This window comes from Gigantopelta aegis, chromosome 3, assembly GCF_016097555.1.
Source record: "Gigantopelta aegis isolate Gae_Host chromosome 3, Gae_host_genome, whole genome shotgun sequence".
Taxonomy (NCBI): Eukaryota; Metazoa; Mollusca; class Gastropoda; order Neomphalida; family Peltospiridae; genus Gigantopelta; species Gigantopelta aegis.
In genome coordinates this window covers 86,625,409-86,640,652 of record NC_054701.1, presented here as the reverse complement: position 1 = coordinate 86,640,652, position 15,244 = coordinate 86,625,409, and the positions used below count along the sequence as shown (strand labels likewise).

The window sequence follows — 15,244 nt, the reverse complement described above, 5'->3', positions numbered from 1 at the left end:
CCATTATACAACTTTAAGCTAAGTATTTCTCGATTTACTCAGACGCGGGATTTCTCGTATTATACTGGCACAAATGTATCTATGACTGACTGACTTTCTTCGGTTTAAGATTTGCAGGATGGTGGTGATTTGGGATGGGTTTTTTTTTTTTTTTTTTTTTTTTTTTTTTTTAACATTTATGTGATCAACTGTACCAGGGCTGGGAGGGGCTGGGAGACGGATTTACCCTGTATCGTCGCGTGAGAGCTAAAAGGTAGTAAGTGGCAGATACGACCTAAAACGTCTTTTTTGCATATTCGGAATCGCCATCCCCGATTACATATTGTCACAAAAAAGCGTAGCTGTGTCCCTAATTGCATCGCTTATACAGAAGGATTTAAATGGTCGAAAGTGAATCACAGATACCAATTTGCACAAAAATAGACGTAACTGAGACATACGACTTTCCTCCAATTTGCCTGCTGTCCATTATGTGAACACGACTGGTCGTGTGTGGTAGATACACCCTTTTTAAATACAGTTTGTTATATAATTATGTCTGACATAGGTCATATGTGCCAAATACGACACGTATGTATTCTTTATTATCGGTCTGTGATAGAAATTACAAATGCGAAGTACAATAGAGCATGCATTATGTCAATATTTTTATGAGCTTGAATCCTAAAAATAATATAACTTTTGTCTTTGTGAGAGCCCGGTCTATTTAAGAAAAACATTTGGTACTGCATGCAACGAACCATTTGGCAACAGACAAGAATGGTGTCTGTATATATAAATAGGAATTGCAGTCATATTAATGTTTGTATGGTTTGCTATTTTATGTGCACTATAATTATAATAATAAATTTGTTTTGGTGAATTTTCTTGAAAAACAAATATCTATTTTGAAATGTTTTTAATTGAAGCAAAGTTTCCAACATGTAATTTGTATCTGTAGATACAATTTTAATTCATAATAATGTTGTATGTGGCATATACGACCAAAGTGCAAACATAATCACACTGATTTTGGATGTACATGTATTTAATTATATGTTACGGTAATCAAGTTCCGCCTTTCAGCTGCCTTTGAAGATCTACAGGATTGCCCTAATGTAGGCATTATGGATTAACAATATTGCACATACAAACGTCATAGTAAGTTATCCAGGACAAAGTCCAGTAACAAATGACAGTGTAATCAGACGTAAGGTTAAAAGGCGAATAAAGTGAATGTGGCCTCAACATAAACGATAGCAAGATCTATGAACTTTAATTAACTTTACAGTTAACAAATATTTGCAACAGAATATCCCTGTCCTGAGTCAGACCCCCGATCCTATCGGAGGCCGGACTTTGGATAGGGGTGTTCAAAACCCTAGTGGTATATGGAATATGGGCACGTTAAACCAATTACTAAGCTAAGTTAAGCAACATAATGTTCAACGTGAACATGACACACACACACACACACACACACACACACACACACACACACACACACACCAAAACATTAGCACAACATAGCACACACAACAGAAGCTGAACATGACATAGCACATACAACATAAGCTAAACATGACATAGCACACACAACAGGACTTGAACATAACATAGCTCACACAACAGGACCTGAACATGATATATAGCATACACAACAGAACTTGGCACATCAATGACAACAAGTCCTGAACATAACATGGCAAAAAGCTGAACATGACAACACAATCACCTTAGAAAATGAACGTGACATAGCACTTGCGACAGTTTATTTGTTTGTTTTGTTTAACAACACCACTAGAGCACATTGATTAATTAATCATCGGCTATTGGATGTCAAACATTTGGTAATTATGACTCATAGTCATCAGAGGAAACCCACTACATTTTTTCTAATGCAGCAAGGTATCTTTTATATGCACTTCCCCACAGACAGGACAACACATACCACGGCCTTTATCCAGTCACGTACGACAGAACCTGAACATGACATAGCACTCACAGCAGAACCTGAACATAATAGAGAACTCACAACAAAACCTGAACATGACGTGGCACACAGAGCAGAACCTGAACATGACATAGTACACACAACAGAACCTGAAGAAGAACATGACAAAACACACATACAACATACCATGATCATGACATAGCACACACAAGAGAACTTGAACATGACATATCACTCACAACAGACGCAGAAAATAATTTAGCACACACAACAGAAACCGGAGGATTGATCACTCAACAAAACACGGAGAGAACATTGCATCTAACATAGTCTGGAGATATCACTGAACACACAACAGAACCTGGAAAGATCACTGGACTCACAACAGAACCTGGAGAGATCACTGAACACACATCATAACCTGGAGAGATCACTGAACACACAATAGAACCTGGAGAGATCACTGGACACACAATAGAACTTGGAAAGATCACTGGAGACACAACAGAACTTGGAGAGATTACCGGACACACAACGGAACCTGGAGAGATCACTGAACACACAATATAACCTGAAGAGATCACTGGACACACAACATAACCCAGAGAGATCACCAAATACACAATAAAACCAGGACTGTGCACTGAACACACAACAGAACCCGGAGAGTACATCCAACACACAACAGAACCTGGAGAGATCACTGGACACACAGCAGAACCTGGAGAGATCACTGGACACACAACAGAATCTGGAGAGATCACTGAACACACGTTATAACCTGGAGAGATCACTGGACACACAACAGAACCTGGAGAGTACACCCAACGCACAGCAGAAGCTGTAGGGTTTACTGTTCACTCAATATAACCTGGAGAGAATCCTGCATACTCAACAGGTGGACATGGTATAGTGTTCACTACTTATGGATTTGATATTCAGTACACACCCTCATTGGAAATATAAACCCTATATCCTTTGAATGAGCTTTACTTGAACCCGGTGTATCTCAAACCAATAAGCTGCTGAACATAGTTTCTTCATTAAAAGATACCAGTTTCAGTTTGTTTAACTATTCTGGTTTGTCTGTTGCACTAACTGATAAACCAGGTATTCTTGAAACTAGTGAAGTACACCCTGAGCCAGCAGAACCAGGAACTATCTGCAAAAGGACTCCTATAGCGCAAAGAACACGGAAAGAACACTGCACACAACATGACATCAGCTTTTCTGATGACTCGTCAGGAACGAATACTTGCCTAGAGAAAAAAGGTTTTGTATGGACAAATCGTCTGATTCTGATGCACCATCATCAACCAACGAACACGGAGCACTACAACCACAGTGTTTCTGCCAGATAGAACTTTTTTGGTATGGCTCTATGGAATTGAATGCAACCACAGTCAACAGAGATATGGGGGGGGGGGGGGGTGGGTGTGTGTCCTACCTCAGAAAGAAAATGGGTTAAGTTTAGGGTTAGGATTAAGAAAATCATACAGTAATGATAAGAGTAATTAATTTTGTCAAAAAGTTAACTTAAAAAACCATTCTGCAAAAATATTTGCGTATGGTACCATACCCATTTTACCGTCTGGCAGAAACCCTGCACCAGACAAGGTCACACAAAATCAGGGGTGGGTCAAAGAAAACAAGGATTGCACGAGTCAGAGTAGTTTTTTTCACATTATTATTTTGTTCAATTGGTGATTTTATTTATCGTATTATTATTAACAAAAGTAAAATAACTTTTTTTTCACGTAATATTTTGTTTAAGCGGTGATTTTATTAATACGTACTTTTCTTGTATTCCTTTTTGAATGTTTGCTTCTAAATAGTTTCTATTTACTAGCTTTCTCCTTTTTAAAAATAAATATGTGATTTGCAAAACTGAAATGTTTTAGAAGTGATGGTTCTTTCACAATAAATATTTAAATTTACTTGATATACTGTTGGTCGTAAATGACGCATTTAATTTAATCATGAATAATTGTCGTAACTACAACTATTTAAGCAAATAACTAAAACACCTAATATGCTATAAATACCGCAAATATACAAAGAAATCGTAAATATGTTCAGCTTTCATTGTCATTAAAACAAATTCAACATCTTAACTACTGGATCAAGAAAAACAAGTTTTCCTTCATTATCTCGGCTTTTTAAAAATGAATTTTGATTCACTTACGTCACGCGACGGTATGTGATAAACTTTACCGGGCCTGGGAAACGGGGTTATCCTGTATGTGATAAACTTTACCAGAGCTGGGAGACGGATTTGCCATGTATGTGATAAACTTTACCAGGGCTGGGAGACGGGGTTGTCCTGTATGTGATAAACTTTATCAAGACTGGGAGACGGGTTTGCCATGTATGTGATAAAGTTTACCAGGGCTGGGAGACGGGTTTGCCATGTATGTGATAAAGTTTACCAGGGCTGGGAAACCGGGTTGTCCTGTATGTGATAAACTTTATCAAGCTGGGAGACGGGTTTGCCATGTATGTGATAAACTTTACCAGGGCTGTCCTGTATGTGATAAACTTTATCAAGCTGGGAGACGGGTTTGCCATGTATGTGATAAACTTTACCAGGGCTGGAAGACGGGGTTGCCGTGCATGTGATAAACTTTACCAGAGCTGGGAGACGGGGTTGTCCTGTATGTGATACACTTTATCAAGACTAGGAGACGGGTTTGCCATGTATGTGATAAACTTTACCAGAGCTGGGAGACGGGGTTGCCAAGTATGTGATAAACTTTACCAGAGCTGGGAGACGGGGTTGCCATGTATGTGATAAACTTTACGAGAGTTGGGAGACGGGGTTGTCCTGTATGTGATACACTTTATGAAGACTGGGATACGGGTTTGCCATGCATGTGATAAACTTTACCAGAGCTGGGAGACGGGGTTATCCTGTATGTGATACACTTTATCAAGACTGGGAGACGGGTTTGCCATGCATGTGATAAACTTTACCAGGGATGGGAGACGGGGTTGTCCTGTATGTGATACACTTTATCAAGACTGGGAGACGGGTTTGTCATGTATGTGATAAACTTTACCAGAGCTGGGAGACGGGTTTGCCATGCATGTGATAAACTTTACCAGAGCTGGGAGACGGGGTTGTCCTGTATGTGATACACTTTATCAAGACTGGGAGACGGGTTTGCCATGCATGTGATAAACTTTATCAAGACTGGGAGACGGGTTTGTCCTGTATGTGATACACTTTATAAAGACTGGGAGACAGGTTTGCCATGCATGTGATACACTTTACGTAGAGCCTAAGGCTTGACCTCCACTTTCATATGGAACAATATTTTATTGAAACTGTTGGTTTTAAATCTCCAAAAACTAAAAACAAGTTAAAACATATGTCTATTTTAATATATTTTATTATAAATACATTGTATGTCGATAAGTTAGGTAATGTATAAAAAGTCGACGATTAGCCTTCTAGTAACGCAAAATACAAAACGTATGAAACTATAATGTTTTAATCTCTTTAAACAAATTAAATATTTATATCACATGTTAGATGGCTAATACTTATAAATAGGCATTTACAGCCAAAACCAAGTCACAGAACTAAAAAATTAGAACATTAGCAAAACATTCAACTGGCCAGAATAATTTTGAACTTCTGTTTATTGCTACTTATATAAAAAAAAACCAATTACTTGTATTAGGTCTATCGTGAAATGTAGACGAGTAATTCGACAATACAATTATTTTATGAATGAAATAGACTGTGTTGTGAAAACGAGGTAACGATCGTGTAGAAGCAGTCGATATGAAGTGATGGTCGCGCGAGATGAGATATGCCAAGTTAGAACATATCAGTTGTAATATTTCTTGTCATGGATGCCGCTGATCAGAGGGCGGGGTGAGGAGGAGGTGACTGCCCCCATGTGCTGGAGCAAATCATCAAATTCGTGCAAAAACGACAGAGATATTCAGACAAAATGTGCTAACCTGGGACCTTTTAACCATGTATTTTCATCATCTATCCACAAAATAAGATGTAACCTATGTAAAAGTGCGTATTGATTCGTTTTAACCCTATATAGCTGTATGGGAATCATGCTAATATGAATAAATGTTGTTATTCAGATTCGAGGATTTTCGTTTAATTCGGGCAGAAATCAGTCTGCCCCACCCCCCACCCCCCTACAAAAAAAGGGAAGCAGTATGCCTCTGCCGTTGATAACAGATTTTCGTCATGAATCACAGTTTTTCTTCTTCTCAAATTACATCAGATTTTGTCAAAACGAAGTATATAAAACGTAAATTTGTGTTTGACACAAAATGTATGAAAACAAATGCTTCGTCTCGCCAAAATGTTGGCCTTATACATATACTCAAAATATTATTAATTAAAATTCGTGGCGTAATAAGCGATAGGACAGTATGTTTTATGTAACAGAAGCCAGTTGTATATGTTGAAATAATATGTTGTACTGTATTACTGTATGTTTATGTACCAATTTTTAAAAATAATATCCCCAACCCCTCAAAAAAGAAGAAGAAAAAAAAAAAAAGTGGAACAAACAAAACAAACTAATCGTATCTTACAAAAACCAATCATATGTAACAGACTAATCATAGGTAACAGAAACAAAATCGCATGAAAGTAAAAACTAATTGTCTGCAACAGACACGTAATGTACAATCCTAATATTAAGCTACGAACGGCTTAGATGGTCCTAGCACACGACATTGATTTATAACTGTTTTTTATATAGTACATTTGAACTATATCACTTCTTGTGCAGTTCCGGACTTTTGCAGACGAGAACCGGCACGTTCGAATGGTGCAGGACGTAATCGCTGACACTTCCGGTGATGGTCCTCCTGATTTTGCCCAATCCCCGCGTCCCTACTACAATGAATTCGGCGTGCTCCTCCAGCGCCGCCTTGCAAATAGCCTGGCCGGGCTCCTTCGCTGAGATCAACTTCACCTTTCCTTTCGCCTGGAATGAATGAAAGAAAGAAAGAATGAATAATTGAATGAATGAATGAATAAATGAATGAATGAATGATTGACTGAATGTATGTATGGATGGATGAATGTCTCTGTGTATGTGTGTGTGTCTGTGTGGACGGACGGACGACCGACCGACCGAACGAATGAACGCACGGACGGACGCACGGACTACAGACGGATGGACGGAAGAACGAACGGATGGATGTATGGGTGATTAAATGAATAAATAAATACATGAGTGGATAGATAAATTAATGGATGGATGAATGAATGTATGACTGGATGATTGACTGACTGACTGAATAAATGGATGAATGAACAAACGAATGAGTGGATAACTAATGGATGAACAAATGAATGTATATCGAACCCTAAAAGGAAAACAATATGACTTAGTAGGTATGACAGAAGTAACACCTAAAAAATAAAAAAACATAACACATTAAAATTCTTCCATAGGCAGAATTTCTCGCCCATGTGCAAACTCGTGACCAGGGCAGTCGTGCCTTAACTGTGAATGGATAGGGTAAACGAGCAGCCGAACAGAACAATCCTGTTTCCAGTATTAGCGCTTGAGCTGTCGAAGATCAGAACGTGTGCTAATCTCGGGCATGTTCACAACTTGCCACGTTTATTAAGTTATAGTTTTACCCTACCCTGACAATCAGCCAGCGTGACTACTTGGAACGTGTCTCAATGACGTCATTATCATTTCATGAAATTTGAGATATAGAGGATATTTCATGTTTTTTTTGTCAAATATGATTTATATCTCACTTCGTGAAGTTTGCAATCATATCTCACGAGTCGCGCTTACGCGACAAGTGTGATATGATTGCAAACTTCACGAGATGAGATATAAATCATATTTGACAAAAAACATAAAATGTTCTATTTATTATATAACTTTTGGCAATTTACCTTTATTTTTAAAATACCAGCAGCAAAATATTTCCGGCTTTCTTACAGTGAAGATAACACTTTCTACAGTGACGATAACACATTTTGGAGTGAAATAGTGAAATTTTCACTCTGAAATGTGTTACCGTCACTTTTATTTCAGATATTTCACTAAATGTTATATAATAAATCAGTTTACCAGATAGCAACTGACCGTGACAAACTTCAAAGTGCATTAAATACTGCCTTTCTAGTCATTAGTGAGAGAATGTGACAGAACGCGTCATAAAATTGTGTTTTATCTTTCCAGTAGTTCTATAATTTGATTTAATTATTATTGGTGTACCAGGTAAAATTGTTATTGGAAACCAATTTTAGTTTAATCATAACTATTGTTTTGAGAAAATTCTCAGATGGAATTCCTTTCGTAGCTTGAGGAAATCCCGTCTATATTTAACATCACGTGGCAAAACAAGCAGACGATCTGTCAGTGTTAACGTGCTGTAATATAGCTACACAAATCATTTCTTTTTCTAAACGTTCGTGGGCGGCATCCTCCAGGCAGCGTTGAACCAAATAACATCCGGCTGGGTCAAAGTTCGAGGTGCACCGATAGAACAGATACTACACCCAGTCCTGCCATTGGTAATAAATATGACGGTGTTCGTCTTAGAGGGAAACACGCTACTCGTAATCAAAGTTAGGGTTTGTTTTGTGTAACGACGCCACTAAAACACATTGATTTATTAACCATCGACTACTGGATGTATAACATTGGGTAATTTAGAGGGAAACCCGCTACATTTTCCCATTATCAACAAGGTGGCAATCAAAGACACTCACGCCAATTTGTAACAGTTTGTCTCGATAATATTTGAGATGGTTGTTGATTGCTTTCTGTTCCTCGTCTAACATCTTCGTGAGCAGGTCTTTATCATAGGTATACAGACCTGTAAAATAATGGAACTTATAACACACGGACTAACATGAGACACGTTAACATGCACGCACGCAGGTACTCTGACTGTATAAGCTAGAGGGACATTTTGACAGATACAGTCAGAGTACTCGGGCTAGCACGCAGGCACACGCACGTGACATACATACACACAAACAGACAGACAGAGACATACATACGCATAACATATATATATATATATATATATATATATATATATATATACACACACACGCAGACACACACGCAGACACACACACAGATACACACATACAGATACACAAACACACACATACACACACACATAAACACACAAACACAGACACACACAAACACACACACACGCACATACAGACACACACACACACACACACACACACACACACACACACACACACACACACACACACACTGTGATACATTAGCCCGAGTACTCTGCCGTTCGAGAACTAGAGAGAGAGAGCGATCATAATCGTCCAAATGTCTGTCAGCTCTCGAAGGTCAGAGTACTCGGGCTAGTGATACAGATATTATACGCGTAGTCTACTAAGTATTATGTATACATTTGCTGTGCCAGTGTATGTATGATATACGTTACAAGTCAAAGTTTGTTTTGTTCAACGATATGACGTGAACACATTGATTTATTAATCATCGGCTATTGGATGTCAAAGTTCCACTTTCTTCAAACATCTGGTCATTTTTGACTCGTCTTAGAGAAAACCCGCTATATTTTTCCATTAGCAGCGAATCTAGCACTCCATTTGATATAGCACTCCATTTGATATAGCAGTTGTGGAGAACTGGCTGGGATGGGAGGCAACCCAATCGGAGAATGGGTCCACTGCGGTGGTTCGATCGTTCAACGCGAGCGGTCTACCGTGTGAAGTAGATCCCGCCCAATATGTGTCACGTGATAAAAGTACTAAATACATGTACTATCTAGGCACTGGCTGTGTTTTAGTGCTTCTATGTCACGTGGTACACGCACTGTGTACTATCTGGATATTTGCTGTGTTAGTGTCTACTATATGTCACATGATACAGTAATATTTATATTTGCATATGTCACGTGATACATAAACTATATACTATCTAGCTATGTGTTGTATTTGTGCTTATAGGTAGTACTAAACCAAATAACTTCCGGCTGGGTCAAAGTTCGAGGTGCACCGAACTTTTGATAGAGAAGTGAACACCACAAGTCCTGTGATTGGTTATAAATGTGAGTGTGTTGGTTGTAAAAAATAATAGTTTCATCTGGGTTAAAAAAAATTGCAATTTTATTTCATCTAGTACCAATGTGTCAAGTAGCCTTGTGCTTGAAACATGTATGGGGTACCTGTAAAAAAAAGTACTCGAATTTTGTGCGAAACTAGGGTAGTCATAGACGCTACCCGTTATCTCAGAAACGAGCAGCTTGACCCCCATTTTTTTCTGATTCACTTTAAGTGTAAGGGGTGGTAGTATTTATATCCGTGGCGTTTATGTCGGTTGATACGTTGCAGGTAGGAGTTTTAGCCACATATGTTACTATTGTCGTCTATGGGATTTGATTTGGTAGTATACACCCTATATCTGTAACATGATACACGGAGGCTACTAGATATTCTCTGAATATTTGCTGTGTGTTAATGTGTGTATGTTATATGTCACGTGATACACATACAACTGTGTTGTTTGCATGCTATGTCACGTGATACACATACTACTGTGTTAATGTTTGCGTGATATATGTCACGTGATACACATACTACTGTTCCACGATGACTTCACGATTTCACCCATCTCCGGAGAGTTGACCAACACAACATAGTCGTTATCACTCCGCACATTATCCACGTACCCTGTAAATAAATAAATAGATAATTAGATAAATAGATGAATGAATGAATAAACTAGAGTTGAAGAGAGAAAGTGAGAGAGAGAGAGAGAGAGAGAGAGAGAGAGAGAGAGAGAGAGAGAGAGAGAGAGAGAGAGAGAGAGAGAGAATGAAAGCGATAGAGGAGAGTGAGTGAGTGATATATATATATATATATATATATATATATATATATATATATATATAGAGAGAGAGAGAGAGAGAGAGAGAGAGAGAGAGAGAGAGAGAGAGAGAGAGAGAGAGAGAGACTGAGACTGATTGGGTGTGAGATAGAGGGTTTAAAATGTGTCGTTGAACAAAATATTTCTTTCCTGTCGTAACTGGATATTCGTACAACTCAACACACCCACATTGAAATAATCTATTACACAGAATGCACTGATTAACAAAACGTCCATGGATACTCACAGTCAAAAGCGTAGTTAGCGAAGGGGCTCCCGTCCACCCCGATCACCACCACCCGGCTTCCCGGGGGCACGGCCAGCCCGTCATGTTCTTGTTGTGCAGCAGCCATCTTTGAAAATAAAACCCCCCACACGAAACAAGGTCAAACGAATTCGACACCGGTTTGTCTATTTGTCATTCAGGATCGTATACCCATAAGCCAGCCACTCAAGAATAATTCAGCCGAAAGTAGGTCGGTATGAGCTGAAATATTTGTTTTGACGTTTTATGGTGAAAATGGAAACAGACCGTGACACATGACCGACGCCAATACAAGCAGGCATTGTGTTTGGTGAATGAAACTAATACAAGTATGCATTCTGTATTTAATACGACGCTTCACATGTAATGAATTAAAATGTTCTAATATAAGCAGGGGCGTAGGCTGGGGGGCGGGGGGGGGGGGGATTGGGGGGCTGAAGGAAATGGTCCGCTGTCAGAAATAAAACATACAGGTTTATACATATGGAGTTTCTGGTGATGCAAAAACAAAATAGAAAATGTCCACTTGGTTCATATTCGAATCCCCCAAGGTCCAGCTCACGCTACGCCCCTGACAAGTATGCATTCTGTATTTAATACGACGCATCACACATGGGCGTACATAGGATTTTGAAAACGGGGGTTCCAAAATATATTGCAGAGATACTGGGCATATATTTCTATGTTGAGTTTTGAAAAGGGGGGTTCCAAAATAGATTGCAGAGATATTAGGCATATATTTCTATGTTGAGTAAATATAATAATGTCAGATATCAATGTCAGATATATTAAATTATAAAAAAAAGCGATTTCAGGGGAGGGGGGTCGGTCGAACCCATCGAACCCCCCCCCCCCCCCCTTATGTACGCCCATGTCACATGTAATGAATGAAACTGTTCTAATACAAGTATGCATTCACTATTTAACATAGACCGTCACGTTTAGTGAACTAAACTGTATAATACAAGCATGCATTCTGTATTTGACACAAACGCAAATTAGTCCAGAAAATATATTCAAAATAATATAAAAATGCAGAACAGTATGATTAGTTTACGATCCATTGTAACGCCGCATATAGCGCGCGCTGCATATAGCACGACTGTGAGCTTTATGCGTACGAATATAGATATATGTGGCGTTACATACCATATTATTGCGTATGAAACATCTACATAGTGCCACAGTGTCTGTACGGAACAGGGTAGTCAAGGGCGCATTCTAGTATATCTCAAACTGGCATCATAACCTCATGTTTGTTTCTGATTTAAACATTGATTGAAACGGTGCATGTGGCAGGTTATAGCCACATTTGCTATTGTCGTCTATGAGATTTGGTTTGGTACTATACATTTTAAAATAACATGGTCATCACCTGCTATTGCATGGTATTTGGCACCTGTATCTTTCAATCTGTCACTTAATTAGCACATTCATAAGACATTATCTGTTTCCCCAGCACACCGAGCTCTTTGTTATTAGCTGGACTAACTTGGCATTAATTATAAGAAACATAGCATCTTCATATTTGTGTGACAAATACTGTGTATATGTTATTAAAACATCTTTCCATATTATCTAACCACGATGCAGTGATATCATATGGAAAAGTGAGCTACTACCAATGGCATACTGGATGACAGTACCGTACCCTGATCAAAATCCGGGGGGGGGGGGGGGGGGGGCACTACTTTTTATAAACAAATATAAACAGATGAAAAACTATACAAATTAAAACCTGAGATGAGTATGCTATTTTCTGGAGTAAAAAAAGGTGAGATTCTCAGGGGAGTAACTGCCCCTCCCCACTGCCCCCGGAGGGTACGGCCCTGGATGCCATCAAACAATCCTGGTAATATGAATATGAGTCTCATGTGGGACGGGACATATAAAACATCGGTTGCTATTAATCGAATAAGGCAATTCATGGAGTGGCGGCAGCGGGTTTCCTTTCTCATCATCTGTGTGGCTCTTAACTTTAAGTCCGGCCCCATATAACTGTGGAAGATAAAATGTGTTGTGCGTGCAGTTAAATAAAACATAAAAAGAACACAGAATTGAGACCCACATTGTATCAATAAGTATTGGCTGGTTCCCGTACATTTCAGAAGAAATTGTCAAAATAGTTAAAACATTTTTATACTATCCACAGTAATTTAGGAAACATAACGTTGAAAAAATCCAACTCGGATATATTTTAATATTAATCAGGTTTGTATGTTATGCGTTTAAATGTGGCTCTTGATTTGGTTGAATGTGACAACAAAAATGCTGCATCTCATTTGTTTTTAATTGCATCTGCAGTAATATGACATATGCCATTAACATACTGACCCGTAATGAATTAAAACGCCCATAGTTTAATAAACACTGCGACATCTATAAAAAATACCATTCAGTACTTTTAATTATTGTACTATATAGATGTAGAAACTGGTTATGAAATCTGTGAATACATATCATCATGTTTCAGCTGACTCACAAAATAACAATGTGGATCATGTATTACAATAAAAGAAATACTAGTATATAAACAAGTTTCCTTACCTTTCAATGTGTGTCAGTATATAAATAAATCATAATGTTGAATTATCAACGAATATACCTGATTTGAACAATAGTAAAATAAATAACATTTATTCAGGTAAAGTAACACATTAAAACATACACAGTGCTTTAAAGAAATCTCTAAAACAATTATCTTTGTTTCATTGGAATGTTATTCTTCATCTTATACCTTATTTAATAAACCTTATTTTGCCAAGCAACAAAAATTCTCTAAAATGTTCACCATAACTTAATGTGACCTTGACATTATCAGGAATCTCCTCCAACCAAAGTTCAAATTGTTAACTTTACTATTAATTAGTGTTTTCCCTAGCTTGTTTTAGCATGGTGCAGCACCATGCCTTAGTAGTCTAGCACCATCTTGCCTTAATCAGTGCCATGCTGTCCTGAGATTAAACAAGCCTTTTTCAATAAGTAATTCTAAAATTGCCTTTATAAAACACCCAAAATGGTATTATTAATTAATAAAATATGCCTTTTATATCTTTTGCCATGCAAGCACATACATTACATTAATGTATATTTCAATTAATTTTTGTGTATTTTTTATGAAAAACAAGTGCCCCGAAAATGGTGAGAATGCCCCAAAAGTGTTTGGTCTACCATGCCTTGCCAAATTTCTAGGGAAATCACTATTAATTATATTTTTAATATATTATTCTTACCAAATTATGACTGAACAAGACTAATGCATCTGTTAATCTTATGCTTTCAATGTATTAGTCATTTCTGCATTTATACTAATTTTATGAAAATACGACTGCTTAAAATATTGCAGATCCATCATATATCAACCTCATAATATAGAAAACATAGGAAGAGCCACTAATATCGTGAATGTATCCCAGTAAGAAGTCGAGATATTGCATTTTCTATTTCAGTAGGTTCATGGTGGTCATCTTGGATTTCTATGTAATATTTCATAGAACCAGGGTAAAAGTTATCTTCATCCAAGGAGACAGAAATTTATGCATCTATAAACAAAAATATTACGTAGACGTAATAATAATGTTTTGTAGAATTCAGTTACAGTTTGTTGGTTATATTGACAGACATATTATATCTATTTTTCATATAACTAACAAAAACACTTCAAAGATAACATCTATGAATTATTAGACATATAAAACATAGGAATAACTACATGTATTAATATTATGAATGCACCTCAGTTAGAAATCTAGACATTACATTTCATATTTTAGTAGATAATGTGGCGACCATCTTGACTTTTAAAGGATAAATAATGGAAATATTAGATGGTAACATATTGTTTTTTTGTTGAAAAATCAGCATCCTTAAATTATGTAAGATCAATTGATTTGCCCCTTTAGGCACAAAAAGCTCTGGGAGGTATGTTTTAAAAAATATGCATTAATCTAATATGGATGACATCAGTACTCAGACTACACTAACTTTAAAACCAAATTACTACCTGACTAAATTCTGAGCAAACACTGTTAATTTCATTGTATGGGCTATGTTCACACTTACACAAGTTAAACTGGTTTAAACCGAAACACTTTTGATTGGAAATGGCGAGCGTTCACACGTGTAACAGTTATACCGGTATAAAGCAGAAGTGTAGTTAAA

At 37.5% G+C, this 15,244-nt stretch overlaps 1 protein-coding gene across 1 annotated transcript; it reads right to left on the bottom strand.

Annotated features, from left to right (window-relative positions):
- Nucleotides 1–5,307: 5,307 nt before the first annotated feature.
- Nucleotides 5,308–11,284, bottom strand: LOC121366551 (universal stress protein Slr1101-like). The gene is made up of 4 exons (XM_041490948.1): nucleotides 11,066–11,284; nucleotides 10,530–10,622; nucleotides 8,661–8,767; nucleotides 5,308–6,903 (listed from the first exon to the last, which is right to left on the bottom strand). The coding sequence occupies exons 1-4, from the start codon at nucleotides 11,169–11,171 to the stop codon at nucleotides 6,691–6,693; spliced, it is 519 nt and encodes a 172-aa protein (XP_041346882.1). The 5' UTR covers nucleotides 11,172–11,284; the 3' UTR covers nucleotides 5,308–6,690.
- Between the last annotated feature and the right edge of the window lie 3,960 nt (nucleotides 11,285–15,244).